Source organism: Schistocerca nitens, chromosome 1, assembly GCF_023898315.1.
Source record: "Schistocerca nitens isolate TAMUIC-IGC-003100 chromosome 1, iqSchNite1.1, whole genome shotgun sequence".
Lineage (NCBI taxonomy): Eukaryota > Metazoa > Arthropoda > Insecta > Orthoptera > Acrididae > Schistocerca > Schistocerca nitens.
The window spans coordinates 923,739,721-923,757,876 of record NC_064614.1 but is presented as its reverse complement, the minus strand read 5'-3'; the positions used below and the strand labels follow the sequence as shown (position 1 = coordinate 923,757,876).

Sequence of the window (18,156 nt, the reverse complement as noted above, 5' to 3'; positions counted from 1 at the left end):
TTTCCACTGGTATAATGTGAATAACCAAAATTTGTATATTACACAGCTTACCTGATCCAATTTGAAAGCAAAGTGCACAGCATTCGAAATAACGGATAAAATGATAACAATGTAGGGAAATGAGTAATCTGCAAAAGAAAAAGAAAAACAGAATTAAAGAATACCCATGGGATGTAGCATATATAAAAATAAATGCACTTTTCACTTGTTTCTGTTGCAAAAGAGTGAAATATATCTTTTGTAGTCATTTAATAAACATGAGGGCTGTGCCGAAGTCCTTACCAGCTCTGAAACTGGAAATCTGTCAACAATAGGATTATTTTTATTTGAAAGAGGGTTGTTTTTCGACCTTACAGCACTGGCATAGTGCTCCCTCCACCACTGGATCTCAAACATTCTGCGAACAGTGAATAAAGGACACAGGCAGTGCTGAGTCAGATGCAGTGCTCCACAATTTTTTGTGCAATGATATGACTAAAAAAGGACAATGCCACTCTTCTCTAGTACATGTTTATGGTGAGTTTGGCCCTTCTTGGGCCACCATTGGAAATTGGTTTCACAAATTTTCAAGGGATCAGGAGTATCTTGAAGATGAACTGCCTCCCAGTTGCCCCAGCAAGAAAACATTGATGCTGTGTGACATTGAAGCGATTATAAATATTGGACCAATTGCAGCACAGACCTTCCTTCAGTATCATTTAGGCCTAACCAAGAGACATGCACGTTGGGTGCCACATTTCCTGACAGAAGCCTAACACCAAACATGAACGTGTTGGTGTCTTTTATTCTTGAATAATTCAACGAAAGGTGGTCCAAAGACACTTACAATATCATTACAGGTGACAAAACATGGCCATACCACAACGACCCCAAAACAAAAAGGCAGTCATCAGTATTGTGCTTTCCTGGTGAGGAACCACCCATGCAAGTTTGGAGAAGTAAGAGCTTTGGAAAGAAGGTAGTGGCCACCTTCTTCAACAGGATGCATCATCTCATCGTGACTTTAAACAAACTTTACACAATCAGTGCTGAGTGGTATGTGACATAATGTCTGGCAAAAGTAATTGGAGGTCACAGCACCCAAAGTTGAAGAAGACAGTGCCTCAGCACACATGGTTACCAGAACAATGGACTACTTGCAGAAGGAAAAACTGCATTACCAAAGCCATCCTATTTACTTGACCTGGGCCGATGTGAATTCTTCCCATTCCCAACAATGAAGGGAAAAATTTGAGAGTGGCATTTTTTATCTGATGAAGCACCTATCGTAGCATACACAGAGCTCTATGTGACTCCCCTAAGAAAGCCTGGACTGAAACATTTTATTCTGGTCACAGAAAACAGTAGTTATATGAAATATGGTTTACTAACTGTGTAGTTTGTTTGTGTTCTTTTATTCACATATCATGTTCTCATCATGAAAAGCTTTCAAGGATGTACTGAATCACATTATATGTTAACAAACTGAATCAATCACTGTAGGCTATTACTGTAATGTATACTAACAACAAATTATGACCAATACTAATTTACCCACATTAATAACTTAAAAAAACTACTCTGCTACTGCTTTTATCTTCATCTTCATATAAGCATTTATCAACCTTCACTAACTTCAGAAACTGCAATCAGCTGTCTATATACTGGAAAGGTTAAAAGTCTCTTTAACGTGAACATCCGTGTTGACTGGAATTATATCTTCAAGTCGTAATAATCAAATAAATTAGAGAAGGAATACCCCATAAGGTACCCTGTTGCTTTGCTTTTGATTATTCAAATTCAATTTTGCACCAGAATGTAAAACTCAATTTTTAACCAAGTTAGGGATGAATATATTGACAGTATTATTACTTTTAGTGATGTGGCTGTTAGTTTCATAGGTAAGCCAAAACTACACTTTATTTTTAAGCACAAATACAGTTATGAAGTAAATATAGTGGCATATAAGTGTAAGAATCCCAAGGTCCCTCGACATTTAGTATTTTTAGTGCACACTTCTGAAAAATAGCTCTCTAAAAGAGAATTTAAACCACTGGAAAATTATCACAAATGTTCATCTTTACAGTATGGTAACCAGAGGATATTATCATCTGACATTGAGTAAAAAAGCAGCCACTGATCATTTCTTTGTGAAGGTGCCAAATGATATACATCAACTCCATGAAAATATTTCTATGGACAAATTAAAACAGTCATTACTTAGAAGGCATCTATATTCACTGATTCTTGAATTATGTTACCTACAGTATTAATTGTTTTGTTGATGACATACACAACCAACCACAAAAACTTTTAAATGCTTTATTTCAATACCTTAACTGGTTTAGGGCTACCATACAGAGGGCTAATATTTCTGGTTACACTGATGTCTTGGTCAGTAGAACACTGTCTGTTCCTACACTGCACAGGAATATTTGAGTATTTAGAACCACTTTATGAGTTGTTTCATTCATAAAAACATGCTAATGTGCCTGCATTTATTTAAATATAAGGTGCAACAGTTGTTTTCACTTACATAAGTTCCAATGGATAGTGATATTAGTTTTTGTGGTCCTTATAGTTATCAAGAACAATGTATACACTGCTGCATTGAAAACAGCTCACATATTGTAACTAAATCACTGTGGCACACTTCCTAATACTCTTCATGTCAGTTTGAGCATAATGCATGTGCTTTACACTACTTTTAAATTTGTTTATTTACTTAGTTTACAATGTAATAAGTATCCATTAGTCAAAGATATAAATGTATCCTTGTTGAGCAAAGGTGTAAACTAAGCAAAAAGAAAAAATGTGTGGCACATGTGACAGATTAATAACAGAAAATGCTTGTACTTTAAGAGTAAACTTCTTTTAACTGGTGGCTGAAATTTTAATGAAATAATATAAAGCCATCAGATTGCATTTTATAAATTAAGACATACCTGTACACATATATATAGATCTTTTTGTGATCATTTAAGTTTGTAAGTCAGTTGAGAGAAATATAAAATTACACAGGTGATGGGTGGGATCAGAGCAATGTATTTGCTCAACATTGGAGTGTAGACTTACGCAACTTTATACTGACATCATAAACAAGTCATTTAAAATGTAAGTTTTTGCAAGCTGAATTGCAGCGTGTTTAAGGAATTGTTAGGATTGCAAAGATTTGTTAGTACACTCCTCTGTTTGTGTTGATTTTGATATCTGTTCCTGGTATGTACCGCACCATTGGATGTGCAATGCAAACAATCCTGAACAAGGTCATTATTAATAAAGAAACAAATAAACTGAATCTCCTCCTTGGTGTAAGTTGTCCATGGACAGTATGTAAATAAGATTAATCAGCATTTGAGTTACACAATAACTGACTGTTGGATAGAAGGGCCCTGCAACATCTTGACAGTGCTGGATGTTGATGGTGGTGGCGGCTCCAAAATGTAAAGGTTGCTGGCTGGAGTACAGTGTTGGAGATCCTGATGATTTTTTAGCAAGAACTCTGACAGATTAACAACTATTGCCATTGGCTCATGGCCCAGAGACCTCAAAGGACTGAACTGGCCTGGCACAGCCCTGACTGTGGCCTAAGTTACATGCAGGTCCCAGGATACTTTTTGTGTCTATTTGTGGTCACATGACCAAACTGCCACCTGTTGGCCTGACAGGTGTGCAAAGCCTTCAAGCTTTCATCTACTGGAGTGACCCCAGAAGCTCTGCTATGTAGGTCCCCACTTAATGCCAGTGTGTGGTTGGTTCCGGTGTGATAGGGCACATGGCACCAACATAGCAGTTCCTTTTCTTCTGTAGCAGTTGTTAGGATGTTGTGTATTGCAGGTATTTTTAGACTGCAGTGAGTTATGTTACTGTACAGATTACTTATGACTGAGGAGTCCATGTTGTGTTTAATTTATGTAAACAGATGAAGGAAATTATGTAGAACTTGTTTGTTACCTAGTTCCAGTTGCTCATTTAGAATTTATTGAAATGAACTGAGGATGTTAATATATATATTTCTAGATCCTCTAGGAGGTCCATTTTCTTGCACTTTTTTTGGGTAGTATCTAATATCTTTAAGTTATCTTTAGTGTTAGAAACTGAGTGTCTGTGTTGATTCACATGAGTGGCTATTGCTGACTTACTTTTTTTTAAAAAAAAAAAAAGTCTAAAGGCACCCATATGTTCAGAGTATCTCATACTGAAACTTCAGCCAGTCTGGCCAAGATAAAGTTGGAGGCAGTTGTCACAATCAATCTTATAAACTCGTGCTGTTTCAGGGCCTAGGCTGGTGCCTTTGGTACTGTAGATTATGTTTAAGCTGCACAGTGTTACTGGTGCAGAAACTTATCTGAACTCCTGTCGTTCAGAAAAGATTTGCAACTTGTTATGAGGCTGTGCCTAGTAAGGGAATACATTCAGATAGTTCCTTTTCTGCTGGTGGTTGTGATTTTACTGCATGTAATTTCCCAGTTTTAAATTTATTATATAGATAACAAATTATTTGTGGTTTTTAGCCATTATTTTTTTGCTACATTTTTGGTAATATTGATTTCTTTCTCTTTGGCAGACAAACTGAGAGGAACTTTATGTGCGAGGGTCATCCACAAAGTAAGTTCCGTTTCTATTACAAACTCGCAGCGGCTTTACGATGTCAGTTCCGAGCATATGCGGCACTTATTTTGACTCAAGAAGAAGACACGTATGTCATTTTCAGATTGCTGCTGCCGACGTGACCTTTGTAGTGCTTCTTTATAATGTCAGCCATAATTGGAAATGCCGCCACGTGTGAAATCAGATCAGTGATTCATTTTCTAAATGCAAAGAAAGTTAAATCAAAGGAAATTCATCGACAAATCTGCGAGGTTTACGGACAAAATCCTTTGAGAGATTCAATGGTTAGAAGATGGGTCAGACTGTTCAATGAAGGACGTGATCAAGTGCATGATGAAGAATGAAGTGGATGCCTGTCTGTGGTTACAGATGAACTGGTTCACACAATTGAAGAGAAAATTAAGCACAACCATAACCTAGTGACTTTCATCTCTTCTTACGCCTAAAATCTGCCTTCTATGAAGAAGGCATACAAAATCTTGTGCCACGCTATGGCAAGTGCCTACAAAATTTTGGAAGCTACGTAGAAAAGTGGTTTAACAGTTGTAGATTTTTGTACAATAAATATTTTTTCTGTATCTGCACACGTTTGTTTTATATAACCAAATGGAACTTACTTTGTGGACATACCTCATATAAAAGTTTAACATTGATCTGAAACATCCATTCAGTGCTGTGTAGGGTGGTATGAATAATTATTTACACTTATATGGTGGAGTTTCAAAAAATTTCGAAGACTTGCTTTTGATTCAACTTTTTTATATTAAGATTGACAGTGAATTTGGTATTGGGGTTTATGTTACTCATGACATTTGCAAATGATTTCATGTACTGTACCTCAACATACCTTTTGTAACAAATCAGCTTATCTTTTAAGTGGGTATTGCCCATGAATATATTTTCTAAAAGGCCCGAGACTGCTTCCCTTTGCTTGACCATCTGGTTGCCTATAGATTTTATTGTTGAATGGGAAATAGTTATGTGCTAGAATGAATTCTAATATCTCTATGAGTTCATATGTCTCTGACTTGCAAGGTTGTTTCAATTTTTTATTAAACTGCACTTAATTATTTTAGTAGTGTCATGGACAGTCATATTTGTGTACAGGTTTACATGTCCAGGGATGCAAATCTAGCACTGTCTATTATACACACATTAGTGGTGTTGCATCCAGCACTGTCTATTATACACACATTAGTGGTGTAATTAAAACGTTCTTGGGGATTTCTGATGGAAAAGTTGTCTTTAAATGGGTAAAGAGTTGTTAAGAATATTTTTAAACTTCTTAGATATACAAAATGCAGGACTGCTCCCTGAATTAACAATGGGATGTGTTGGATAATGAGGTTTATGAATTTTTGGCTAAGATATTAGTTTAAGTGGTAAGGGGTTAATGACTAAGCTACTTTGGACACCAGCAGCTAATAAAATGTAGTTGGAATTCTTAATCAATTTCATAAGTTGAGCTTGATAATTAGGAGTGAGGTCAGTCTTCTTTTATGCTGTTTTGAAGAAAGATTTGTCAGGTTTTGCTGATGTAATCGTCTTCATAAGCAACTACTGCAGTATTACCTTTATCTGCTTAACAACAAGGGCTATGTTGTTCATAAGTTTTTTTTTATTAATACCGGTGAGTATTTTTGAACCAGATTTTTCAGAGCTGTGTCTTGATTATAGATTACTTGCAATAATTTGCTTAGCCTTTAAATTCATAGTATTTGTTCACTACAATCAACAAATAACTCCGAGGAAACTTATTCAAAAATACTGACTGGTATTAATAAATGTAAGACTGCAGTACTTATGCATGAAGATAACATCAGCAAAACTTTACAATTCTTTCTTCAAAATAATATAAAATAAGACTGGCCCCACATCTAAATATCAAGCTAAGTTTAGGAAATTGATTTAGAATTTCCGCTTCCTTTTATCAGATGCTGATATCCAACATAGTACTGTTACTGCTTGCAGTAAAGAATGCATGTTTGGTTGCAGACAGGCACAATTAAAAAACAGTTACAGAAAGTTTCCGGCAACATCCCTCATGAGTAAAAGAGAGACAGACAGACACCATTCATACACATGACCTAGCACACCTCATGCACACTTGACCTGAAACTCCAACCTCTCAGGCCAGAATGCAGCTATCACATGGGATGCAAGCAGCAGTCTGGAGGGGGAAGGGAAAGGGATACTAGTGTATGGGTGCAGAGAGAGACGAACACTGTCTGGTGGAATGTGCTGGGATTAGAATGCCAACAGGCACAATACCAGGAGGTTGTGGGGCAGGGAGGTGAGGGGGAAGAAAGGAGCAAAAGAGGAGAGGAGTGGGGAAAGATGGGTGGATGAGTTGGTAAAGGGCAGCAAATAAACAGAGTAGGAGGTGACAATGGGGAGAAGATGATAGGACATATGGGGTGGAAACTGTTGGGTGGAAGATGTGGAGACAGTATGTTACCGTAGGTTGAGGCTGGTATAATTACAAAAGTGGAGAATGTGTTGTAAGGATAACTCCCATCTGCACAGTTCACAAAAGCTGGTGGTGGAGGGAAGGATCCAGATGGCTCAGGTAGTGAAGCAGTTAATGAAATCAAGTGTGTTATGTTCAGCTGCATGTTGCACCACAGGATGGTCTACCTTCGCCTTGGACAGTTTGACAGTGGCTGATCATCCTGGTGGACAGCTTGATAGTAGTCATATCAATATAAAAACCTGTGCAATGATTACGGCAGAGCTGGTAAATGACATGGCTGCTTTCACAAGTGGCTTGGCCCCGAGACAGGGTAGGATAAACCTGTGACAGGACTGGAATAGGAAGTGCTGGGTTGGTGCACCTGGGTCTTCCACAGGGCTATGATACTTGGGGCAAGAAGTTGGGATTGGGAGTGGAATATGGATGGACTAGGATGTTGTGGAGGTTGGGTGCAGTGGGAAGTATCTCAGTTAGGATGTTCCTCATTGTAACATACGGTCCCCACCCTTCCCCTCAACAGTTTCCACCCCCTCTGTCTACCATCTCCTCCCCTTTTTTCATCTCCCATCCTGTTTATTTGCCGTGTTCTGCCAACACATCACTCATCTATCCCCACTCTTCTTCTTTTTTGTTCCTTTTTTCCCCACCTTCCTGCCCCACAACCTACTGACACTGTGTCTGTTGACATTCTAGTTCCTGTACAGTCCACCAGACAGCATTCGTCTCTTTCCCCAACCGTACACTATCATCCCTTTCCCTTACCAGCCCCCTCAAGATTGCTGCTTGCCTCCCACATGATAGTTGCATTCCAGCCCAAGATGCTGGTGCTGGCGGTCATGTGGGCATGAGGTGTGCCTGCTTGAGTGTATGAATGGTGCGTGTGTCTCTTTTACTAATGAACTCTGTGGCCGAAAGCTTTATGTAAATGTCTTTTGTTTGTGCTTATCTGCAACTTGACATGTCTTCTTTACAGTAAGTAGAAATCAATCTTTTCCTACATTGTTATTATTCCTACCTGGAGTTTTGATTGTTTGATATCCAACCACTTAAACTAATTCACCTTAGCCAAAAATTCATAAGCATCACTGGCCAATATATCCTATTGTTAAATCAAGTAACAGTCCTGCATATTACATTTCTAAGAAGCTCAAAGGTATTCTTAGCAACTTTTACACATCTGGAGACAACTTTTCCATCAGAAATTCCCAAGAACTTACTAATGACACCACTGATGTGCACATACTAGACAGTGCCAGATTTGTATCCCTGGACATGGTGAACCTGCACACTAATACACTTGTCCATAACACTATTGAAACAATTACGTGCAATTTAATATTAAGAAAACAGCTTTGCAAAGCAGATTTATATAAACCCACAGAGATGTTAGAATTTATTTTAGCATATGTAACTATTAAACAGCAAAATCTATATGCAGTGAGCTGATATAGCAATGAGAAGCAGTCCTGCAGGCCATTTAGCCAATATTTACATTAATCATTTGGAAAATAAATTTCCATGGCCAATTAAACAAATCAACACAGACAATCTGCTTCTAACATTAAAGATGACTTACAGATATTACATGCCACTAAAAAAAGTTAAGAAAATGGACTGCTTACACGAGTATATATTCACATCCTCTGTTCACCCCAATTCCTTCTTAACAAGCAAGTTCTATATATAGTTTCATTTGGTTATTCATGTAAATTAAACACAACATGGACACCCCCCCCCCCCCCAACATATGAAATCTGTACAGGATCATAACCCTCTGCAATAGAAAAGTACCTGCAATACATGAAATCCTAACAACTGCTACAGAAGAAAAGGAACTGCTGTGTTAGGTCCATAAGCTCTATCACACAGCAACCAATCGCACACTAACATCAAGTGGGTGACCCCACCAGAGAGCTCCAGGGACCACTCCAATAGACAACAGCCTGGCAGTTTTGCATGACTGCTAGGCCATCAGGCAGCAGCGTGCTCATAACAGAGGTTGCTGGCTCCACAGACATATTTGATTCCACAGGATCACATTGCCATAAACATTTGTGGCTGTATCCTGTTACCTGTACAGTATTTAGGCCAGCGCCCATCCTGTGCCATACCAGTTCACTCCTTCAAGTTCTATGAGCCAGAAGCAGCCAACAACAATGGTTCATCAGTCAGAGTTCTCACTAAGGAATCATTAGGATCTTTGATGCCATACTCCAGCAAACAACCTACACCATGTGGAGTTGCCAGCACTGTTAATTAGCATCATCCAGATGCACCAGGGACAAATGTGGACTTTGGTATTTGTCATCATAGTGCTTTGTGTTACTATCTTTTTGTTCAAGGTGAATCCACAAATTAATCTTGACATTTTCTTAGGGACTTCCATCCATTCAATAAAAAAGTCAAGCAAACTGCATGGTGCAGCTCAAATAAGATTTCCTGGCACCTGGTGCCACAGGTGACGTTCAGCAGCATGCATTCTTATTGTCCTATTCTAACGTTTTTGATGACTAAGAGTGTGTGAAGTGTAAGTGCAAATGCCCCACTTCTCTTACACGAGTTGACTTATGTAGGAATGTGTAGCCGATCTTTTTCTCTGGATAGCCGGCTTCTGGAATCTCAACGAATTTCTTCTCTGAAGAATGATGCTAGTCACAGAAACCTTTAAGACTCTCTTTGTGAAACAATGAGGTACTTGAAGAATACTTTTCAACAACTATCGGTAAATTTGAACTTCCACAAAGAATAAAATTCACACTTCTCACATAAACAATTGACTTCTTGTAAGTCACCCATATCGTCTCACATTAGAAACAATTAAGTTACATTTACAACAGAGTTGGCTTGCTAACCACAACTCTATAATACAGGAATCATACACATGTCTTGCCTCTAGAAAGTGCAAATTACGAGTTTTTTTTTAGACATCAGAATCTCAACTGTTCTTGTTATTTATAACAATTGTTACTGATATGATTAACACAGAATAAGTAGAAGTTTAACGGTTCTTCCATATACTTTCTCTAGAACTTCCATGGATCACCCGACAAGTACTTGTCGGTGCCGTTTGTCCGCTGCGTCTACCTTCTGCTTGCGACTGATTTCACACCTGCACACACAAACATGTGACGTACAGTAGGTAGGATTCTATCCCACTCTCACAACTAAAATATCGTGTGTTCGAGATGGTAGAAGGCTGAGTAGTTCTAGAATTTATGCAGAAATTCTCTAAACATTACATATTCCCCCCTCCGATCAAACACGCGATATTTTGTACATAATCATTATGTAAATAACATCACCCATAACAACATTACGTATCATATCATAACCATATACTTTTCTTCTATATGTTCATATACATATTTTTTTTAACTATAATTCTTTGTACTCTCTTAAACAGGCTTCTGCTTACAGTGTTTCTACTATTTTCTTATTCTACTTTGTTTAGACATGAGCACTTGTGTGAGGTTTTACTCAACTTTTCTAATATTTAGGTATTACGAGGACTCCCTTTCTCCAATTGTAAACTCCATGTGTTCATGACACATGAGTAATCTACTTTCTATTCTCATCTATTGTACTACCTTTCCTTAGTATGTACTATTTTTACTATTCTTCATAGTTTGGAGGAACTCTAGGCAACATGAAAGTGTTCTCCAGACACTCGTAAACTTCCATGAAACATATTAATGCTCGTTGTGCATAGAATTCAAACTTTCCAGAATAATCCCTACAAAATTGTGTTACTTTTGTCACGATACTGTCCCTTTCTCCTAGGATCAGTACCTATACCTTGCTTGTGGGTTGACCTTATGAGAGCACTTCCTGTTTCCTTTCTGGTAGGTACGCCCCTTTATAAAACATTCCTATTTTTTAGGCCACAGGTCATCATATCTCCACGTAAGTACACCTGTCCTTTATATTTAATAAATGCTGGGTACGCCCCCCCCCCCCCCCCTTACCCTTTCTGAGTAGGCCTCACGGTTCATTACCCTAGTATACGTTTCTATGTATACCATAATTATTTTCTGGTAAAGCTACAAATCTACTCTACACTTCACATTCACTTCTTAACATTTCATTTAATTCCTAGAGTCCTCCTCTACTTCTCAACTTCTATACTCTTAGCAGATACTATGTCTACCTATAATTCAAGTCCTATTATCTTACTATTCATCAATTTTCAGGGTATTTATTATATTGACTCTTCTTAACCCTTTAACTGCTCTGGATGTGTTAATGTGCACATAAACACTTTCAGAGCACACAGGGTCAGGTACAAAGGAGCGCACATTAACACATTCAGAGCCGTTAAAGTGTTAAATGACTATCAGAATCAATTTCATTCTTGTTTGCGTTCTCATTCTTTACTCATGCTCATGCCTCATATATATAGGCGATGTAGAACCGCCATAGTGTTTATATGCCTATATGTGAGTGTTTCCCTATGTACACATATTCTTTCCCCTACAATACCTGGCGGTTCTCACATCATGACAGGTTTCTGGTCTGTAATTTTAATGTTTGTGTATGAGGGTATTCTTTTGTGTATGTGGATGTGTGTTTGTGTAGTCTGATTCTTCGGTCTTCTTATCTAAAGATAAGATGTAGGTTACTAGAAACCATGGAAACCAGGAAGGACTTAAGCAACAGAAGTTAGTGTATATGGAAAGAGGGAAAAAATAGATAGGCCCTCAAATGAGAAGTAAGGGGGGGGGGGGGGGGAGGAGGGAAGATTTGGTTGCTATGACAGAAGAACAGAAAGAAGACAGCCCCAAAGATAGGAAACCCTTCCCACCCCCCTTCCCCACGATCCCTACCTCTCAGGTGCCTGAGTGAGATGCCGGAGGTGGTTTGGTGTTAAATTGTCTCCCATACAACGGACATTCCCACCTTCACTCTTGAGGTCACTGAAGGAAATCTTAGCAACCCTATGGAAACAGCAAATGGTGAAGAATCAGTCACACTTGTTTCCGAGGGTTGTCTGAAAGATGTGGTGTGTGTTTTGTGTTAGTCATGAGTTATCTGTTGGTGTAAATCATGCTTTACAATACCCACACCTTTAAAAATTGATACAAACCCTCCCATTTACATCCCGTCTCATAAAAGGTATAATGTATCCTATACAAAATAGAAAACAACAGACTACAGTATAATAGTCATTCAGTTCGTCACATTATATTTTTCAGGAACCTAATATTCTTATTCCGTTTATTTCGTCTAAATTGGTATTTGTTTTATTGTCATATCCAGTTTTCCAAGTAACGATTACAGGATAGTTTAAGATTTTCAAAATAGATGACAGGATAGTTTAAGATTTTCGAAATAGATGACAGAATACTTTACGATTTGCACGGAATTCGGTGCAGGAATACTATTTTGGAAGAAACATCGAAAACAACTCGGGATCCAACAGTCGTCACTCTGCCCGTTAACGCAGAATGTCAATGTCCCTGGGGGATATATGACTCCGCCCGGGTCCCATGGATCGGATATTGACTTTTCCTGCACAATGGCAGACCAGTAGTTCTTTTTAAATTTCTTTTGGAAGTCTTCCGAAGAGGAAAAATTCTCAATATTTTTGCTTCCTCATTCTGAGGCCTCTTCTAGTAGGTACCCCACAGCAAATTCGATCTTTTTAGAATCTTCCCAATTCTTTGGCAAAGCTTGATTGAATCTTTTCAAAAAATGGGTTGGATGTACATCCCCATCTGGCTTAAATGTAGGAAATTGCCTGGATAATCCTGAATTAGCCCCCCATTGTAGATCAGTCATTACCTCACTAGTTAGTACTACATTATGTGAAGTTACCCCTTTGCCTATTTTATTCTGGATAAGTTTGAATTCTTTCCACAGGTCATCTATAACTTTTTTGGTATCACTATGTTCAGAAGATAGAATAGGAGATAAGTTTCCGGATGTTACTTTCTCTAATTACACCTGTAATTTACGATTGAATTATTGGCATTAACTTATCTTGCTTTTCAACACTCTCTTTTAAAGTATGCAACCCCTGCTTTACAGCATCAAACTTAACATTGCATATATTTTCAAATGATCCTAACTTTTTATTAATTTCAGATTCGACTATATTACATTTTTCCTCAATATCAAATTCTAATTTTTTTTGTCAAACCCTGAAATTGATCATTCTGTTTCTGATTAAAGTCTGTGAACAGTTGATTTACATGAATGTCCAAGGAATTGGTTAATTCCTTCTTTAAGTCTAATTTCAAATCCTCTACTTTACTATTTAAGGTGTTAAATTCAGTCTTTAAAGCCTCCATGCCTTCGCACAGATTACTACATTCTCTGCTTTGTAAGTCCACCTCGGCATTTAACAAACCTCGATTTGCCGCCTGACTATTTAGGACATCCTTTTGAGCATTTAAAAGTTGCACTCTGGGCATCTAGTTTAGAATTTAACTGCAGACTCCGAGCATTTAAAGCTTCATTTAATTGAGCTTTTACTGAGTCTAACTTAAAGAGTGTGAGCTTTGATTAGATTTACTAACTCAAACCAGTCTGGCCCTTCTTTACTAATTTTCATAGCCATGACTGGTTCTGAAGTTTCCCCAACTTGCTGTTCATTATCCATATTCTTATGAGCTTTAGGTCTAGTAAGCATTTAAAAATTAACTTTAAGTATAATAACTACACTAATAAAGTTCATTCAACAGTTTATAACACGTCATATTAAAACAATAAAGTTCTGTTTCATGCACATTCGACATAGAATTTGGGCTGCGTCGGTGAGCGGATGTGGAATCGGCACCAGTGAACAGCAACTGGTGCTGGCGGCATTGGATGTTGGTTTCCACATCTGCGTACCCAGGATGCATGTGAGAGCTCTATATTCCCCACACCGGATCTTCTTAGTCATATCGTTCCAGGCATATCTCTTCTTAGTCTAATACGTCGAGATCTTCTCTCCAGTTTCTCACGTAGTGACTTTCCCACGTCTTCTCCCTAATTTGCATTTACAAATTCTCTCAATCAGATATTTGGGCAGAATCCAATTCCGTGAAATGGTTCTCTTGTCTTTTTACGCTCAGTTGCTACGGCAACATTTGATAGCTTTTCCTCTCTTTCTCATCTCGAAATTCCTGTTTTCTTCGGTCCTGTCACGGTCGCCAGGTTCTAGCATTTTTTGTGACTAAGGGTGTATGAAGAGTACGTGCAAACTCCCCACTTCTCTTACACGAGTTGACTTAGCTGGGAATGCGCAGCCGATCTTCTTCTCTGGATGGTTGTCTTCTGGAATCTCTACAAATTTCTTCTCTGAAGAATGATGTTAGTCACAGGAACCTTTAAGACTCTCTCTCTCTGTGAAATAATGAGGTACTCGAAGAATACTTTTCAACATCTAGCGGTATATTTGAACTTCCACAAAGAACAAAATTCACACTTCTCACATAAACAATTGACTTCTTGTAAGTCACCCATGTCGTTTCACATTAGAAACAATTAAGTTACATTTACAACAGAGTTGTCTTGCTAACCATGGCTCTATTATACAGGAATCATACACACGTCTTGCCTCCAGCAAGTCCAAATTAAGAGTTTTTTTTAGACTTCAGAATCTCAATTGTTCTTGTTATTTATAACAATGGTCACTGCTACAATTAGCACAGAATAACCTAGAAGTTCAACAGTTCTTCCATAGATTTTCACTAGAACTTCCACGGATCGCCAGACAAGTACTTGTCGGTGCCGTTTGTCTGCCAAGTCTGACTTCTGCTTGCAACTGATTTCACACCTGCACACAAATGGTTCAAATGGCTCTGAGCACTATGGGACTTCACATCTAGGGTCATCAGTCACACCTGCACACACAAACATATGACGCACAGTAGGTAGGATTCTAGCATCCCATTCTCACATATTGTGTGTTAGAGGCGGTAGAAGGCCGAGTGGTTCTAGAGTTTACGCAGAAATTCTCGAAACACTACACTATACTGGCAGTGAAGTGTAACATTTACTGCAGCAGCTCAACATGGAGGTTGAGCCACATGCCCTCCAGTGACAAAGCTTTATGTCTTGCTTATACACTATTTTGACTCTCTAGTGCATGTCACAGTAGCCTGTCACAAGTTTTCAGCTGACAAGTGGACAATGATACAGAGAGAGTGTAGCAAGGCTACAGGGTCTGTCCAGAGACTGTCGTTTTCAGTGTGCTAACTCCCGGTGCAAACAATCATACACTGTGTCTTTAATTCAGGACATAATCCTCATCCACTCACCTGATGAAGATCACCTCAAGTTAAGGATCCCTCATTGTATGTGTCTCTCTCTATCACTAGGGCTTTTGAACAATCAATTAGAACCTTGGGAGAATTGCAGGACCGGTGTCAGATGTTTGCCATGCAACCAACTCAAAAGATGCAATCTCAAGCTCGGCCTCCACACTGGCCCAAGTCACTTCCCACAGGCAAATGCAATGCGGGGAGGCGATGTCCCCTATAGCTACCCTACTACAGCAACTGTTTCGTGATGCATCAGTATCAGCAGTGCTTCTATCACCTTGCTAAATGCTTGCCCTGTGGAAAGACAGGTCACAGGGCAGAAGTCTGCCACTCACCTCCCAAACTGATCATTGATTGTGCTCCCCTAGACCATCTGGATTCAGGATCAGATGAGGCATCCACTGTTTGCTCTCCTGATGTACTACACGTACATGATGATGTTCTGATCTCAGATAGAACTCTCACTCTAACAGTAGCTGTCATCCCACTGCAACTGGTTTTGCAACTCGATACGGGCTTGTCAACAACCATTGTTGATTGGGAAACATATCGCTGACTGGGCTTACCTTTGCTCCAGGCAACCTCCAAACAACTTAAGAGCTACAGCAACAGCACCACCAGGCCAAAAGTCGAGTTTTGCGCATGAGTTCAGTACCAGGCAGCCTCATTAAAAATAGCTCATTTTCTTATGGTCGACGCACAGGGGCGACGTAAATTTTGGGGTTAGATCTATTTCAACAGCATGGGGTTGGAAGTCCATGCTTCCGTTAAAAAGTAGCCAACCTTTTGTGGCCAGCTCATACTTGAGGAATCTTTTTTCCAAATATGAACCAGTTTTTTCATGTTTCTTGATCGGCGTCACGTGATTTTAAGCACACATCACACTCTTCCCCATGGCTACACCCCATTTATTTAAAACACACAATGTTCCTTTTGCACTGCGGGATAAGCTTCAGAATAAGCTCTAATGTCTACAAGATGAGGGCTCTTGCCCCAGTATATAACAGCAAGTGGGTCGCCCCCATAGTCATTGACGAGAAACCTAATGGTTTGCTATGGATTTGAGACTTGAAAACTATGATTAATGCCCAGTCCCTTGTGGATGTCTACCCAATACCTAAAGTGGAAGACATCGCAAAAATTGATTTGCGCAATGCATGTCTGCAACTCCCACTTGATGTGTCACACAGAAACATCTTTGTCATCAATACTCCATTTGGAATTTTCTGGTACAACTGGCACCTTTTTGGCATTGATAGCGCACTGGCCATCTTTCAAGGTTACTTAGAGTATCTTACCTGAGAGCTGCTGGACCGGCCAACTACTTAAGACTACATTATTGTCCCTGGTAAAAATACTCAGGAATTAGCCGCCCATTTAGGCTTCTTATTTCAAGTGGGGATGCATTTTCACTGGATCAGGTATCCAGCCCACACCCTATTACATACATGCCAGCAGAAACTTGTGGTCCCCAGAAACAGTAAACAACTAAAATCCATGCTGGGACAATTCAACTACTACAGAAAATTCATTCCTCATGTGACAACTATCACTGAACCAGTTTGCCAGCTACTGTAGAAGCAGATGAAGTGGTGCCGGACTGCCACATGTGACAAGGCTTTCTAGGATCTCAAACAAGCTCTTTTTTTTTCCAACATGTATCACAGTATATAATCTGTCCATGTAGCAGCAGACGCATCACATTACAGCAGCCCTTCCCATGCAGTCGAAGAGGTAGAATGACCTGTTACATTTGTCTCCAAGATGCTAACACAAGCACAATATAATTGCAGTTGAACAGGGAAGCAAGCCCTGTCTATTATTTCACCCTGAAGAAGTTCCACAACTACCTGTCTGGCACACATTTTACTTTACTGACATACTATAAACCTCTTTTGCCACTTTTCAAGGTCTTCTCCAATATTTCCACCAGAACAGAACATCATTTCCACTGATGGGCACTGTTCCTGTCAGGTATACTTATGATATACACTACAGGTCCATGGTGCAACATGCTAATGCTGACATTTTCTCAAGACTACTCCAGGACCAAGACCTGGAGATTGAGTTGGAGTTAGAGGTCAGTTTGCACACAGATTCCAAAGCCAAAGTAGTGGTGGCCAACTTCCCTTTTTGTTGCCCATTGACCTTTAGAAGACCCAGTCATCATCGAAGTCATCCAATTAGTGAACCATGGATGACCAACAGATCGTAAACAATCTGACCACCCAGAATTACAAGCCTACTAGTATTGTCGAAGCAAACTATCAGCTCTCAAAAGCATCCTACTATTTCAGGTGGACAACTGTCATACCTGAGTGGTAATTCCATGAACCCTCAGACAAAGTATCCTCCAGTTCCTTTACGAAGGTCGTTGGGAAACAGTCCTAAGCAATAGACCAGCTTACCAACATGTAAACTGGAGCAATATTGACAACAATATCATGAAAATAATTGCTCCATATACTACCTGTTAGACAAAACAGGCCACTCCTGTGTGATGATATTTTCCCCGGCTGGCTACATCATCACGATGGTATCTCCTCCACTTGAACTTCACTGGCTCTTTCTTCAACTAATCCTAGTTACTTGCCATTAATGCAGACAATGGTTTCCAATGTGTGTCCTGCAAATCTTCTACATCTCTGGAAGAAAACAATCCAAGCACTGGTCCGCATCTTTTCCATCCAGGGGATCCCAAAAACCACTGTGCCCAATAATGACTCAAAATTCACATGTGCTGAATTTGGCACTTTCTGTTCAGATAATGGCATTGCCTGTGTTTACACAACATATTTCCAGCCACAGTCTGGTGGAGAGGTTGGTGCATAAATTCAAGACACA

General features: G+C 39.2%; 1 protein-coding gene across 2 annotated transcripts in view; it reads right to left on the bottom strand.

Moving 5' to 3' along the window:
- The window catches only part of LOC126192829 (JNK1/MAPK8-associated membrane protein-like), a 126,245-nt gene that overhangs the window by 40,246 nt on the left and 67,843 nt on the right, over positions 1-18,156 (bottom strand). For both annotated transcript variants that reach the window (XM_049932634.1, XM_049932635.1), the window contains one exon: positions 52-128. In XM_049932634.1, the coding sequence (XP_049788591.1) occupies positions 52-128 (77 nt within the window). The remainder of the gene's footprint in view (positions 1-51; positions 129-18,156) is intronic.